The following is a 12,990-nucleotide window of genomic DNA, read 5'->3' on the forward strand; positions in this document are numbered from 1 at the left end:
GGGCTACAGCTCTTCGTATTACTCCCTCCAAAGCTTACATCAATTACATCATTGCATTACAATTACACACGAAGGGAGACTCGACGCCGAGAAAGAAGCGTTCTACGCACAGCTGGAGCAGACATACGATGGATGCCCATTGCGGGACGTCAAAATCGTCTTCGGCAACATGAACGCTCAGGAAGCAAGGGAAGAAACAACGGCCAACGATGCATAAACTTTGCAGCCTCCCGTGGAATGGCAGTCCGAAGCACTTTCCACAATATCCACAAGGACACATAGAAATCACCTAATCAAGAAACGGAAAACAAAATCGATCAATTTCTCCGACATCACGAACGTACGCACATACCGAAGTGCGAAGCGAATATTAAATCCTACCACTACTTTGTTGCAGTATGCCTGCGCGCAAAACTCTCGACGGTGTACAACACGCGTCGAAGTCGAACGCCGCGGCCTAACATTGGGCGGCTACAAGACGGTAGACTAGCCCAAGGATGCGCGCAGCAGCTGGAAGTGTCACTTCTCACTTGAATATGGCTGAAGAGATACTCGATCCGCTATTGGGAGAACCGCAACCGTTTCACTAGATACGGTGCCCCCGGATCAGAGAAACGACTGGAATGACGGCGAATGTGAGCAGTTAGTTGAGGAGAAGAATGCAGCATGGGCGAGATTGCTGCAACACCGCACGTGAGTGAACGAGGCACGATACAAACGGGCGCGAAACATACAAAACTCGATTTTTCGAAGGAAAAAGCGCCAGCAGGAAGATCGAGACCGTTAAGAGACGGAGCAACTGTACCGCGCTAATAACGTACGAAAGTTCTATGAGAAGTTGAACCGTTCACGTAAGGGCCACGTGCCACAGCCCGATATGTGTAAGGACTTACAACGATCGTGAGGTGATCTAAAGGTGGCGTCAGCACTACGAAGAGCACCTGAATGGCGATATGGCAGACAACGGTGGCGGTATGGTAATGCATCTAGGAGCACGCGCGCAGGATATGCGACTTCCGGCTCCGAATCTCCAGGAATTCCAGTCTGAGGAGATCGGCCGAGTGAAAAACAACAAAGCCCCTTTAGTTGACCAATTACCAGGAGAGCTGTTTAAACACGGTGGTGAGGCACTGACTAGAGCGCTGCACTGGGTGATTACCAAGGTTTGGGAGGATGAGGTTCTGCCGCAGGAGTGAATGGAAGGTGTCGTATGTCCCGTCTACAAAAAGGGCGATAAGCTAGATTGTAGCAACTACCATGCAATCACATTGCTGAACGCCGCCTACAAGGTACTCTCCCAAATTTTATGCCGCCGACTAACACCAATTGCAAGAGAGTTCGTGGGGCAGTACCAGGTGAGATTTATGGGTGAACGCTCTATCACAGACCAGGTGTTCGCCGTACGTCAGGTATTGCAGAAATGCCGCGAATACAACGTGCCCACACATCATCTATTTATCGACTTCAAAGCCGCATATGATACAATCGATCGGGACCAGCTGTGGCAGCTAATGTACGAAAACGGATTTCCGGATAAACTGATACGGTTGATCAAGGCGACGATGGATCGGGTGATGTGCGTAGTTCGAGTTTTAGGGACATTCTCGAGTCCCTTCGAAACGCGCAGTGGGTTACGGCAAGGTGATGGTCTTTCGTGTCTGCTATTCAACATCGCTTTGGAGGGAGTAATACGAAGGGCAGTAATTGACACGAGTGGTACGATTTTCACGAAGTCCGTCCAGATATTTGATTTGCCGATGACATAGATATTATGGCACGTAACTTTGAGAGGCTGGAGGAAGCCTACATCAGACTGAAAAGCGAAGCTAAACGGATTGGACTAGTCATCAACACGTCGAAGACGAAGTACATGATAGGAAGAGGCTCGAGAGAGGACAACGCAAGCCACCCACCACGAGTTTGCATTGGTGGTGACGAAATCGAGGTGGTTGAAGAATTCGTGTAATGGGGCTCACTGGTGACCTCCGATAACGATATCAGCAGAGAAATTCGGAGAACCATCCATCGTTCACACCGCGAAAATCGGAAGACTGCGGTAGGCCGGGTACGCAACCAAAATGTCGGACAGTAATCCAGTGAAAATGGTTCTCGACAACGATTCGACGGGAACAAGAAGGTGAGGTGGAGGACGATTTGACTGACGCCGGAATTTTAGACTCGATTATCCGGAGTATTTTTTTCTTCGATTTTTTTATTTTTTTTAAATTTCAGTCTTATACTAATACAATATGATTATCTTAACAATATAGGACGTATCTAGGGCGTGGGAGGGGTTGTTTTGTATATAGAAATTTGATTATAGGCTAGGCTTGTATATCAAATTCATAAATTCAAATGAATATATTAAGTACTATTATACTGCAGCGAATCGCAGGTCAGTCCCATCTCTCTATGACATCCATATACAGATGGGACTGACTTGCGATTCACGGCAGTATATTAATACAAAATATGATTATTTGAAGAAACATGAACGCAGCTGGAATGGAAGGGACTGAAGTAGGGGTGTTCTAAATATTTAGTTCCATGAATCAATTATTTTCTCAAGAACATGTCCACAAACTTCTGGCTTCAAGAACTTACCCATGGTAGTCCGTTTCCTCTCTTTTCCTTCCATGTAATTATTTGATCGTTTGTCAATTAAGCTGTTGCATTTAAGACAAAATCATCAGATTTTCTATTTATATCAACCCATTTGATTCAAAAACTGACAAAGCAATCGCTCATTCGACAGATGGAAACATAGCCCCGCCACCATAGAACGATGTGTTTGGGTGCATAACAAGTATCGTAAATTTCGTTCTCATTTGATAATTAACGACGATAGGCGAGAAGCATAAGGCTTTTTGGTTATAACAAGGCATGCAAAAAATGCTCGCCACCTGCTACACATGAGAAAAGGGAGCAGATAAATAAACGTTCTGATAAAACGCTTCGTTCTAGTACAATTGCCATTGAGGAACATGTGTAAAACAAGTCGAAATTTGTCATCAGCGCCAATGTTTAACCAATTACAGAGGTTAGAGGTTTTCTTGCAGAATAGGTATCCTCCTTAAGCTATAATCCATTAATTTCGTAAAGCAAAAATCCACCATTTTCAACCCTGGTTAGCTTAATTTTTTGATTCTCAAGACCCCTTTTTGTATTTCTTGGACAAGAAGTATACCTTATAGAACCATAGTATTATATACCGTCCGTCTATGGTCGGCGAATTGAAGTCATGTCTGAGTGCTGGAGTGCGCAAAATCTAACCCATTTCAAAAAATGGAAATCCTATCCAAACACAAGTGACGCGACAATCGCGTCGCGATTCTACCACTTGGCAAATGCGATTCTGTCGCCATTGGTGTGGAAGCGTATAGGGAACATTTCCTGTAGCGACCCATCGATAGAATCCCGGCGACTAGTATTTGGCGTTGCGGCGATGAAATCGCTTAGGTCTGGGGGTGCCTTTTCATTGTTGCCTATTGAAAATGTTATGGATCGGACAAGGGACCCCAAAGTTTCATTGCTTTCTATTGAACTTTGACTAGACCAAACTTTGGGTTCAGAAATAATGGCCACAATACTATTTTTTGTACAAAAAGCGCGTCATTTTTTTTACAAGTGTTCTCAACCAACTGGCCACTAAGCAGTGGGGATATATCACCTTCCACGCCAATATTCTTCCCTCCCCCTTCATACGGGAGTTTGGCAGAAGGAAGGTCGTGCGATATATGCCATCACAAATTTTGCCCTCCGCTCGCTTTCAAATCGACTTCTATAAAAGCATTTTTCATGCCTGCCGTATCCTAATGGAACTATCAATTCTATACTATACCTCAATTCTATCATGGACATGTACGTCTAAGTTTGGAAGATGATATTAGCATTTCCATATCATTGTAAATCGTTTAACTTCACGTAGAAGTAATACACTCAAATAATTAATTAGTGCTCATTATTGCCCAGCACCTCCAAATGGCGATTTCGGATCTTACTTACGCAATTTGAACACAAATGTCTGCTGCTGCTAATGTGCTACATCTACTTTTTTTATTCTGCATGAACGTCAATATTGCTACTACTATTGATTGGTTATGGTTGACAAACATTTACTTTAATTGTTTCATAATCCTGTAATGAATATTTGGTTAATAGTTTCATAAATTTTGAATAGAGAGTACTGTTGCTTACATTTCACTTCACAATAAATATTACAGTGCTGACAATTGAATGATTTCTTTGCATATATGTGTTTCAAAGTTTTATGCTGAAGCCAAACTAGCACGGGTGGAACAATTGGAATAGTTTTCAGACGCACCCGGCGTTATAACATTTAACGATCTTCTTTTTATTTAAATATTTCGAGTTGAACATTTTTATGTTAATCAATTCAATATGGGGTAAATTTCTTTCAATTCAATAAAACTTACTCCTCGGTAGAACTGGAGCTGGTATCCAATATTACCTCGAAGGAGAACGGTGTGAATGCATAACCCAAACCTGCGTAGAACTTGCTCTGGAACTCGACCCTACGATGAGATGAAATTTGATTAACGAAATACTTCTGCAGATACGTTGAGCTAGAACTTACCAGTGCAAACGTAGAGTATGCAGGAAAGCGGATAAACCTTCCATCAGTACCAGAATTCCAACGGTCAGCACAGCCCAGAAGCCGAAGATAGCCCAGAGAGCAATTCCGCCGATCCAACCGCCTTGTTGGAGACCATTCTTCAGCACCATGTTCCATAACACCTCAGCCAATTCTAAACAATATGAAAATTTTAATTTAAAAGCAACGAAATTAGATTGCGTAATACTCACGAGCATGGGCAAGCGACAGGGCCCACAGACGCAGATAGGAAGCAGTGTGCGACACCGATCCCAGCACGTACTCGATGGTATGAATGCCTTGGTGAATGAAAATTTCCGACATTTCTTCGTTATCGTGTCCATGGCCTGCGCCGCCACCAGCTCCCTGCTGAACAGCTCCATCTTGGGTTGCGTTCTGCTGATTTAGACCAGTTTCGGCGTCGCCATTTTCGTTGCTGTATGGAGCCATCGGCTGATGCTGCAAATCGGATATAATTAGTACCAAATTTATGTCGTGAATCGAATGATTTCCTAAACCTACCGCTGCTTCCTTGCGGCTGCGCATGATCATAATCGGCTTGGCCAGTAGCATCCACGGAACGCAAAGCAGTGCAATAATGACCAGGAACTTTTGCAATCCCTGCTGGCCGGCGAACATAAATGGACTACATACACCGGTGTCGTGATCGACCGACTTGAACAGCACCATGTTGATGAATGTGATCAAAATTGACGGTGCGCATCCCGCCGTGAATTTTTCGTCTTCGCTATCGGCCGAGTACTTGGTCCATTTCATGAACATCATCACCGTCATGTAAAAGAACAAAAACACCAGGAAAATGACTTGCGGTATGAACTCACAGTAGATTGCCAGCTTGTTCTTGAAATAGCGGTGATTGAACAATCCAACAAACACGCCGAACAACATGTGAATGACACCGAAAATGATCGAAATCTTCATTTTGTATGCGTTCAGGAAGATGATTTTGTTTTCAGCCACTTGCCACACCGGGTCCAAACCAATGGGATACGGAATTCCAGAGTAATCCTGGCTTGCCGGATTTAGCTGTAGCGCCTTGTTCGACATTACTGTCGATGTGTTGTAGTTGATACTCCACGATGAACCGAATACATTCAAAGACTTGGAGAAAATGTCATTGTACACAAATCCAGTGTACATCGAGAAAACACCCATCAGGAAAATGATGTAACGTCCGCCGAAGAAGATGTTCCAGATTTCGTTATCGGTTTTCTTAGCAGCCAATGGCTTCTCCTTGAGCACCATCCACAAACCGAACAAAGCCATGATAGCACCATGGCCCAAATCGCCAAACATCACCGCAAACAAGAACGGAAACGTAATGATCGTATACGGGGCCGGATTCATTTCACGGTAACTGGCCACACCGTAAGCGTTGATCAATGCCTGGAAAGCGTTAGTAAACTTGTTCGTCCGATTGTAAGTCGGAGGATCCTCGAATGTTTCCATGCGGTTCAAAATTGGCGGTACGGACGACCCGGACCGTTCCGTTCCGCGACGCAGCGCAATCTGGATAGTTTCGATATCCAGCAGTGGGACCCAGCACTCGGCAATCAAACACTTCTGGGTCACATCCAAGTTGAACAGATTCAACGTGTGATAGATGGCCTTGATCTTGCGCACCTTCACGAACCAGTTCTTCAGGTTCTTGGCGGCGGCCACCAGCACCCGGTGGCGATGGTCCTGCGTTTGCCCGAGAACGGTGTTCAGGTCCTCGATGCGGGTCATCACACCCATGGCCATCTCGCGCCGATCGGTTGGTGCCTCCGGGCACGGGTACAGCGTGGCGCGGAAGCCCTCGCAGATTTTCTTGACGCGCGTCTTCAGCTGGTCACCTTGGAAGAAGATGATGAACACCGACTTGTAGACCTTGTCGCCCTGGGGTGAAGAAGAATAAATGTTATAATGTGTGTTCTAGTTTGGTGGAGATTTTACTGAATAGGAGTATCGAAAACAGTTGAACAAGCATTACTTGCAGGTCGGAGGAATTCACTGGGGAATATTTAAACAAATTCATGCAATCGCAGTTGTGTCGTTAAAGATGGTGTAATATCTACCGTGACCTGCCCTAATTCCGCGCATCGCCTAATACCTTGGTTTTAATCAAAAATCAGAACCTGGCTATCATGGACATAGTATTAGGTGAAATGTTCAAACATATTATGTTTGAACATTTCACCAAATAATGTGATGTCCATGATTGCCAGGTTCTGATGTTTTATGAAAACCACGGTATTAGGCGATGCGCGAAATTAGGGCAGGTACCTCCAAAACAAGTCTAGATGATTGAAAATAATGAGATCCTAAGAGTGCAATTCTTGACGCAAGCCTTACTAGTCAATCATTTGGAATAGAGATTCAACATAATAGGGTAGGATGGGGCAAGATGGGTCGCCTAAGGCGAACCCTGAATGCCTCAAAACAGAAACATTTTAATTCAACTTTTCAACGTGGATCTATAAAAATAGCTCATAATCTGTAAGCCAGGGGTGCTGAAATAATAAAAACAAAAGTAGTCCGCTGCCTCCGTATTGAGTGGTGTGTCCTTGAAAACGTGAGTGAAATAACAAAAAATCCACCCTTTTTTGAGTCATTAAGATAGAGGTCTATTTAAGGGGAGGACGCGACAAGATCTCCACCCGGGGCAAGAAGAGCACTCCTAATTTTACTACTTTTATGACTTAAGCTTCTCTTTAAATAACCCCTCACACTATTAAACTATAGTCCAACAAAAGACTTGACATTGAAAAAATATTATAAAAATAAAATGAATCTGAAATACAGATAAATTAGCAAAAGTTGGTGAAAACTTGGATTTTCTTATAAGAAATCAGCATTAGAAAATAAAGTTTTTAAAAACAAAAACATTTTTTAATGAAAATCTTGACCAAGTACAAATCTTATATGTCATCAAAAAATGTTTTAGGGTAATTTAAAATACTCACAGTGAATTGTTTGACCATGCTTAATTAGATTAGAATAATTTATTTCAACTTGGGCAAGATGAGCACCCCATTTTTAAACAACGAAATAATACACAAAATACTAAAACTCTTTTTCACAACCTAGAATTATGATTTACTGTGCGCTGAATCTGTTGAGTAACGAAAATTAACAAATTTACTGAAATTTCAAACTGATTTTTGCTATTCAATGTAATGTTGATGGTATCAATGAAAAATAATAACTTATCGATCCCAAAAACAGTTTCATTGTTTTTATATGGCCAATGCGCATTAAAAGCTATTATTTTTTGTTAGTATTGGTGCTCTAATGCATTTTAGTTAGAAAAAATGATTTTTAAAGGGTGCCCTTCTTGCCCCGTAGCGATGTTCATCTTGCCCCGTAGTATATTTGAACAAGTCAAAACAGAGTTTTAGTTAGGTCACATTTATCGGAATTACCATTCTTTTTTAAAATCGCCTTCTCGTCTAGATGTTAGATAAGATGCATCAAACAAGAACTGTCGTACTGCACTATAGAATCGCATGCTTGCTGAGAAGGTATAAGTTATCAGTCTTAGGGTGCTCATCTTGCCCCGTCCTACCCTACTGTCAATCAAAAAATGTCGGGGTAAGATGGGTCAAACAGCGGAGCAAGATGGCGCTCACTAATGTCTAACGTGAAAGCAAAATCGTAAATGATTCCATTCGAATGTCACATTTTTCAGAGAAAATAGTTAGTCTGAGAAAATAAATAATAAATAACGGGATGAAGTTTTAGAGCCCTATTTCTCGCTACCAATGGGGTAGTATTGATAAAGAAGGACTAGTCCATTGACAGCCACCGGTTTTACACAAAAAAGGCGTGGAAAGTCAGGCCAACTTTTCAATCTGTTTTCATCAACCGATTTGCTCGCAACAAATTGTGTTCGCCGGGGAATCCTGTCCGATTGTTTCCCATCGAAAATTGGGTTGATCAGACTCCGGGCTCGGAAGTTTTAACCAATATATTTTTTTCACAAAAAAAAACTTTTTTATAAGAAGCCTAAGATCTAATTTACTTAGTTTTGGGACACTTGGTCTTAATTTGTTTACTCACAACAAGTTGTATAGGACGGCGAATCCTGTTTCATTATTTCCTGTTAGAAATGAGACTATGGGCTCAGCAGTTATGGCCAAAATACAATTTTTATATGCAAAATGCGTTTCAAACACTCACTTATTTTACGGGCATTTATCCTTAACCGATTTATCGCATCGTTTTGTATTAAATTGATCATAAAAATTTAAGCCAGAATATTTGGTATTAAGAACTAACTTACTCTTTTCGAGCACGTTCAAATAGAGATCTGAGTAGAAAAAGCCGCGTAGTCGATAGCAGTTCTATTCTGCTGTCAGTTTTTTTAAATGAATATTAAAAATTTATGGGAATTCGTAGCTATTAAGTCAAATGTCATCGACAAATACAGATTGAAAATTGTCTCAAGTCACGCTTTTTTGGAACAGAAATATTCCATAAAGGAGAGGCGGAGTAACTTCAATGTTCATAGAAATGAGCGTTTTTCAATTAGGGTCTCGCCGACATTTCTCACCAACACGAACGCAGGTTCGTGGTTGCAAACAATCCCATTTGATTTTGCCGTGACAGCTGCTCGTGGTTGCAAACAAACCGAGTAAAAGTGTGAGTGAAACGTGCGTGTACGTACACGATCGCTGAAAGCCTAATTGCGTTTATCTTAAATCATTCGAATAATACTATTCATAACTCATGTTCAATTTGATTTCTGTGGATATAATTAAAACCTTGAAATCCAAAAGTCGCTAGCTCGGTTGATGGAATTTTGAAAATCTTTGTAGGACTAATTACACATATATCGGAGTAAGGTACTCAATTGGTTTGTGAGTTAGGAGATGACGAGTTCTGCTTAATTCAGCGCAATTCAAAGTATCAAGGGCTCATTCACAAATAACATAACGCATCTAGGGGTGGGTGGGTTCCCAATACCGCGTTACAAAATGTTACGATTTGTTTAGGGGGTGGGTGGGTTTGCTCAGCTCTGTTACGAGTAACGTTTATGATAATAAAATAATATAAAAAACGAACTCAAATTTGACAATATTATTATGTACTATGTAGAAAGTCAAGATAGTGTTCACTAAAAATACCAATTTATCATTTTTCGTGAAATTTTAGTAAGACGTTATGCGTCACAGGTGAGGGTGGGTGGTTCTAAAGAAAATGTTACAAACAACTCACAGAGGGGTGAATGGGGGTTCAAATCTGTGTTCTTTCGCATTATGTATTTTGTGAATGAGCCCCAAGTCTTCCAGTTAGTTTCCGGCGTAACCCACTTCTATCTACCACAAGCTTTTCATACGCAACCGAGAATAGGATTAGACCTAAATTTTGTCCGTAGTTTGAATTATCGTTAAACAAATAAATTTTCATTATTAATGAGCGTTTGTGGTTTTGAGGGAAAGTTATCAGGTAATCCATTTTTACTCTTTTACTATTATCCGATAATGATGAAGTACGTCCTAATAATAATTTAAATAGGATGTAGTTTGTCAAAAATGCTTGCTACATACGTTTGAACATTCTTGGTTCTAAAAAGTGACGCTTATAGTTTGTTTAGATTACGAAATGTTACACGACAACTTTGACTTTATCCTGATAAAGCTTGTAGTCGGAATAGGCTCTCAAGATAGTTTTAGCTACATTCTCAATATTTCGAAGACACATACCCTTATTCTTGTTTACGGAAGAACGGCCGGTGTTGAACTTAATCTAGAATTAAAAAAACACCTAAATAAAGAATTAAAAAAAAAAAAAATAAAAAAATACGGAAGAACGATACTTTCGAACGAATGCGATTCGTTCGAACCATTTCTCTATTTCATTTTGCTGGCGTAAACGAGAATGCGCTTCAACTTTCGTTCGAAAGCGCGTTCGTTCGTAAACAAGAATATGGGTGACAGTGATTTTTTTTTCAGATTTTGGAACATGTGTAAATAATAACATGTGTTCACTATTTTTGGTTTTTATTCTTCCAAAAATGGACGCATTCAGGTTTTTGATTGATTATTTGTTTACAATTTAGCTTCAAAAAAATATTTTCGATTTTTTGCAATGAAACTGCCATAGCATCATTCCATAAACGAATATGTACAAGACACAATGATGACTCGATTTTTAGCATGTTAAAATTTTATCTGCCTCTGATTTTGTCTACACCAGATTTTATGACTTAAGATTTTTCTCGACACATTTTATAATGAGCGAGAAAGGCATCATCACCGCTAGGTGGATTAATCTGGGTTTTTGGAAGATAGAGTCCCACTCCAAGCCAATTATCTACTGAGATCGACGCCAAATAGCCACACAGTGAAAGCCAGAAAGCACGGACGGACAAACCTTGGACCTGATTTCCCTGCCGTACAGTGTTGTGCACACATAAGCCGGCAATTCAGCATTGTCCTTTCTTTTGGGGTCGTCAACCGCTCCTTCCTCGGGTGCCACTCAGTAGAGGAGCGTACAAGTCGCGTCAAGTTACGTCAACCATCTGTGCCCATCCGGAGGAATCGTGTGGGGCCCGGCGGTCGAAACTTCCACGGCGGCACGCAGTTTCCCTCCTTGGTGGATCGCCTATCGGCGTATAGTCGAAAACAGCCTTCAAGAACCACCGTTCACCTCGAATAAGCTGACCACCATTGGCCTTTTTTTGCTTTTATAATTTGTTTATAAGCACGATATAATCTAATTACATTTATAATTAATCAAAAAAGCTGAAATTCAAATGCTAAGTAATCTGTATCTATAGCATTATTACATTGCTGTTCGCCTTATTCTGCCTCAGTTCTCGCTTTACGTTAGCTGTATCTACATTCGCCCAAACAGCAGCCCTGATATCTACACGAAGCACGCGGATTCTATTAGCAAGATACTGAATCGTACCGATTCCTGCGACGTCATTGTTAGCCTCAGAGATTACAATCTGCCGAATTTAGTCTGGCATTTCGATGAAGTTAACGGATGATTGCCTATTAACGCGTCAACTGTGCAGGAGCTTGCCCTATTAGAGTCCTGAGTGATATTCTGAACGCGAACGGCAAACTTCTTGACTTTGTGTTCGTAAGCAATCTATGCATCATAGATCTCTTCGAGTCGCCATCTGCTCTTTTAAAAATTGGCCCTCATCACAAGCCATTAGTTTTAATCGTTGACGTCCGTTCTCGCGATGAAAGATCAGTGCCAATATCTGCCGTTGACTACAACTTCAAAAGGTGTGATTATCAAATCCTCAATGCTAAGATTGCTGCCCTGGATTGGAATCATGTTATGAATTATGTCTCAATCGACGATTCTGTTACCGCGTTCTATCGCACCATCGAATCGATCATCCGAGAAAACGTGCCGATCAAAATTTGCCGATCATCTAAGAAGTACAATCAACCCTGGTGGACGCCACAGCTCCGGAATCTTCGCAATCGTCTGCGGAAATGCAGGAAGAAGTTCTTCCAAAACAGGATTGAAGTGAACGCGACTAATCTGCGGTTAGCTGAAGATGAATATACTCGTATGCAGCATTGTCGGTTCCGTGACCGTGAGTACATGGAAAGTCTTCCAGCAAATTTGAAAAATGATCCTCCATCGTTCTGGGCCTACATTAAAAAACGGAAGGGGTCAAACAATATCCCTGTTGACGTCACTTATCAAACGCTTTCGTCCCGATCACCTGTCGCAACAGCAAATTTGTTTTCCAGCTTCTTCCGCTCAGTACATGACGACAATCCTCCTCCATTGGATCAAAACTACATCGAAAGTCTGCCGTCGTATTCCGTCCGGCTTTCTCAAGTCACTTTTAGCAATGCAAATATTTTTGAAGCTCTCAGCTCGCTTGATACATCAAAAGGATCGGCACCCGATCACTTACCGCCCACCTTCATCACAATGTGCTTCATCCCTGGCAATGCCCATTGCCTCAATTTTCAATTGATTTATAAGCGATAGTGTTTTCCCGGAAGCTTGGAAGCTTGCGTCGATCGTTCCCGTGTACAAATCCGGTAACATACATAGTGTAAAGAGCTACTTCCGATATCAATTTTGAACTGTTTCGCAAACTCTTTCCAAAGTTTTTGAGAGTCTTCTGCACGAAGTGTTATACCCAGCAGTACAGTCTATCATCTCCGAGTATCAACATGGGTTCATGAAAAAGCGCTCGACGACATCCAACCTAACAGCATTCACTCATACACAGTGCTAGACGATTTGGAGAACCGTAGCCAGGTCGACGCTATTTATTTTGACTTTTCCAAGACGTTTGACAAGGTGCCCCGTGCACTAGCGATAGAAAAACTAGACCGACTTGGCTTACCTACTTGGATAATTCGGTGGTTAAAATCGTACTTATT

The 12,990-nt window shown here is 41.6% G+C and overlaps 1 protein-coding gene across 8 annotated transcripts in view; it reads right to left on the reverse strand.

The window, feature by feature from the left end:
- Positions 1 to 4,023: 4,023 nt before the first annotated feature.
- LOC134223977 (V-type proton ATPase 116 kDa subunit a 1-like) overlaps positions 4,024 to 12,990 on the reverse strand; it is a 68,805-nt gene continuing 59,838 nt past the window's right edge. For 4 of the 8 annotated variants that reach the window (XM_062703257.1, XM_062703242.1, XM_062703249.1 and 1 more), the window contains 4 exons: positions 5,138 to 6,514; positions 4,828 to 5,074; positions 4,598 to 4,769; positions 4,024 to 4,535 (listed from right to left, as the gene is read on the reverse strand). In XM_062703257.1, the coding sequence (XP_062559241.1) occupies positions 4,433 to 4,535; positions 4,598 to 4,769; positions 4,828 to 5,074; positions 5,138 to 6,514 (1,899 nt within the window). In that variant the 3' untranslated portion in view covers positions 4,024 to 4,432. Of the gene's footprint in view, positions 4,536 to 4,597; positions 4,770 to 4,827; positions 6,515 to 12,990 lie in introns of all 8 variants that reach the window. The other 4 variants (XM_062703222.1, XM_062703209.1, XM_062703215.1 and 1 more) reach the window with 1 other exon arrangement.

Source organism: Armigeres subalbatus, chromosome 1 (genome assembly GCF_024139115.2).
Source record: "Armigeres subalbatus isolate Guangzhou_Male chromosome 1, GZ_Asu_2, whole genome shotgun sequence".
Lineage (NCBI taxonomy): Eukaryota > Metazoa > Arthropoda > Insecta > Diptera > Culicidae > Armigeres > Armigeres subalbatus.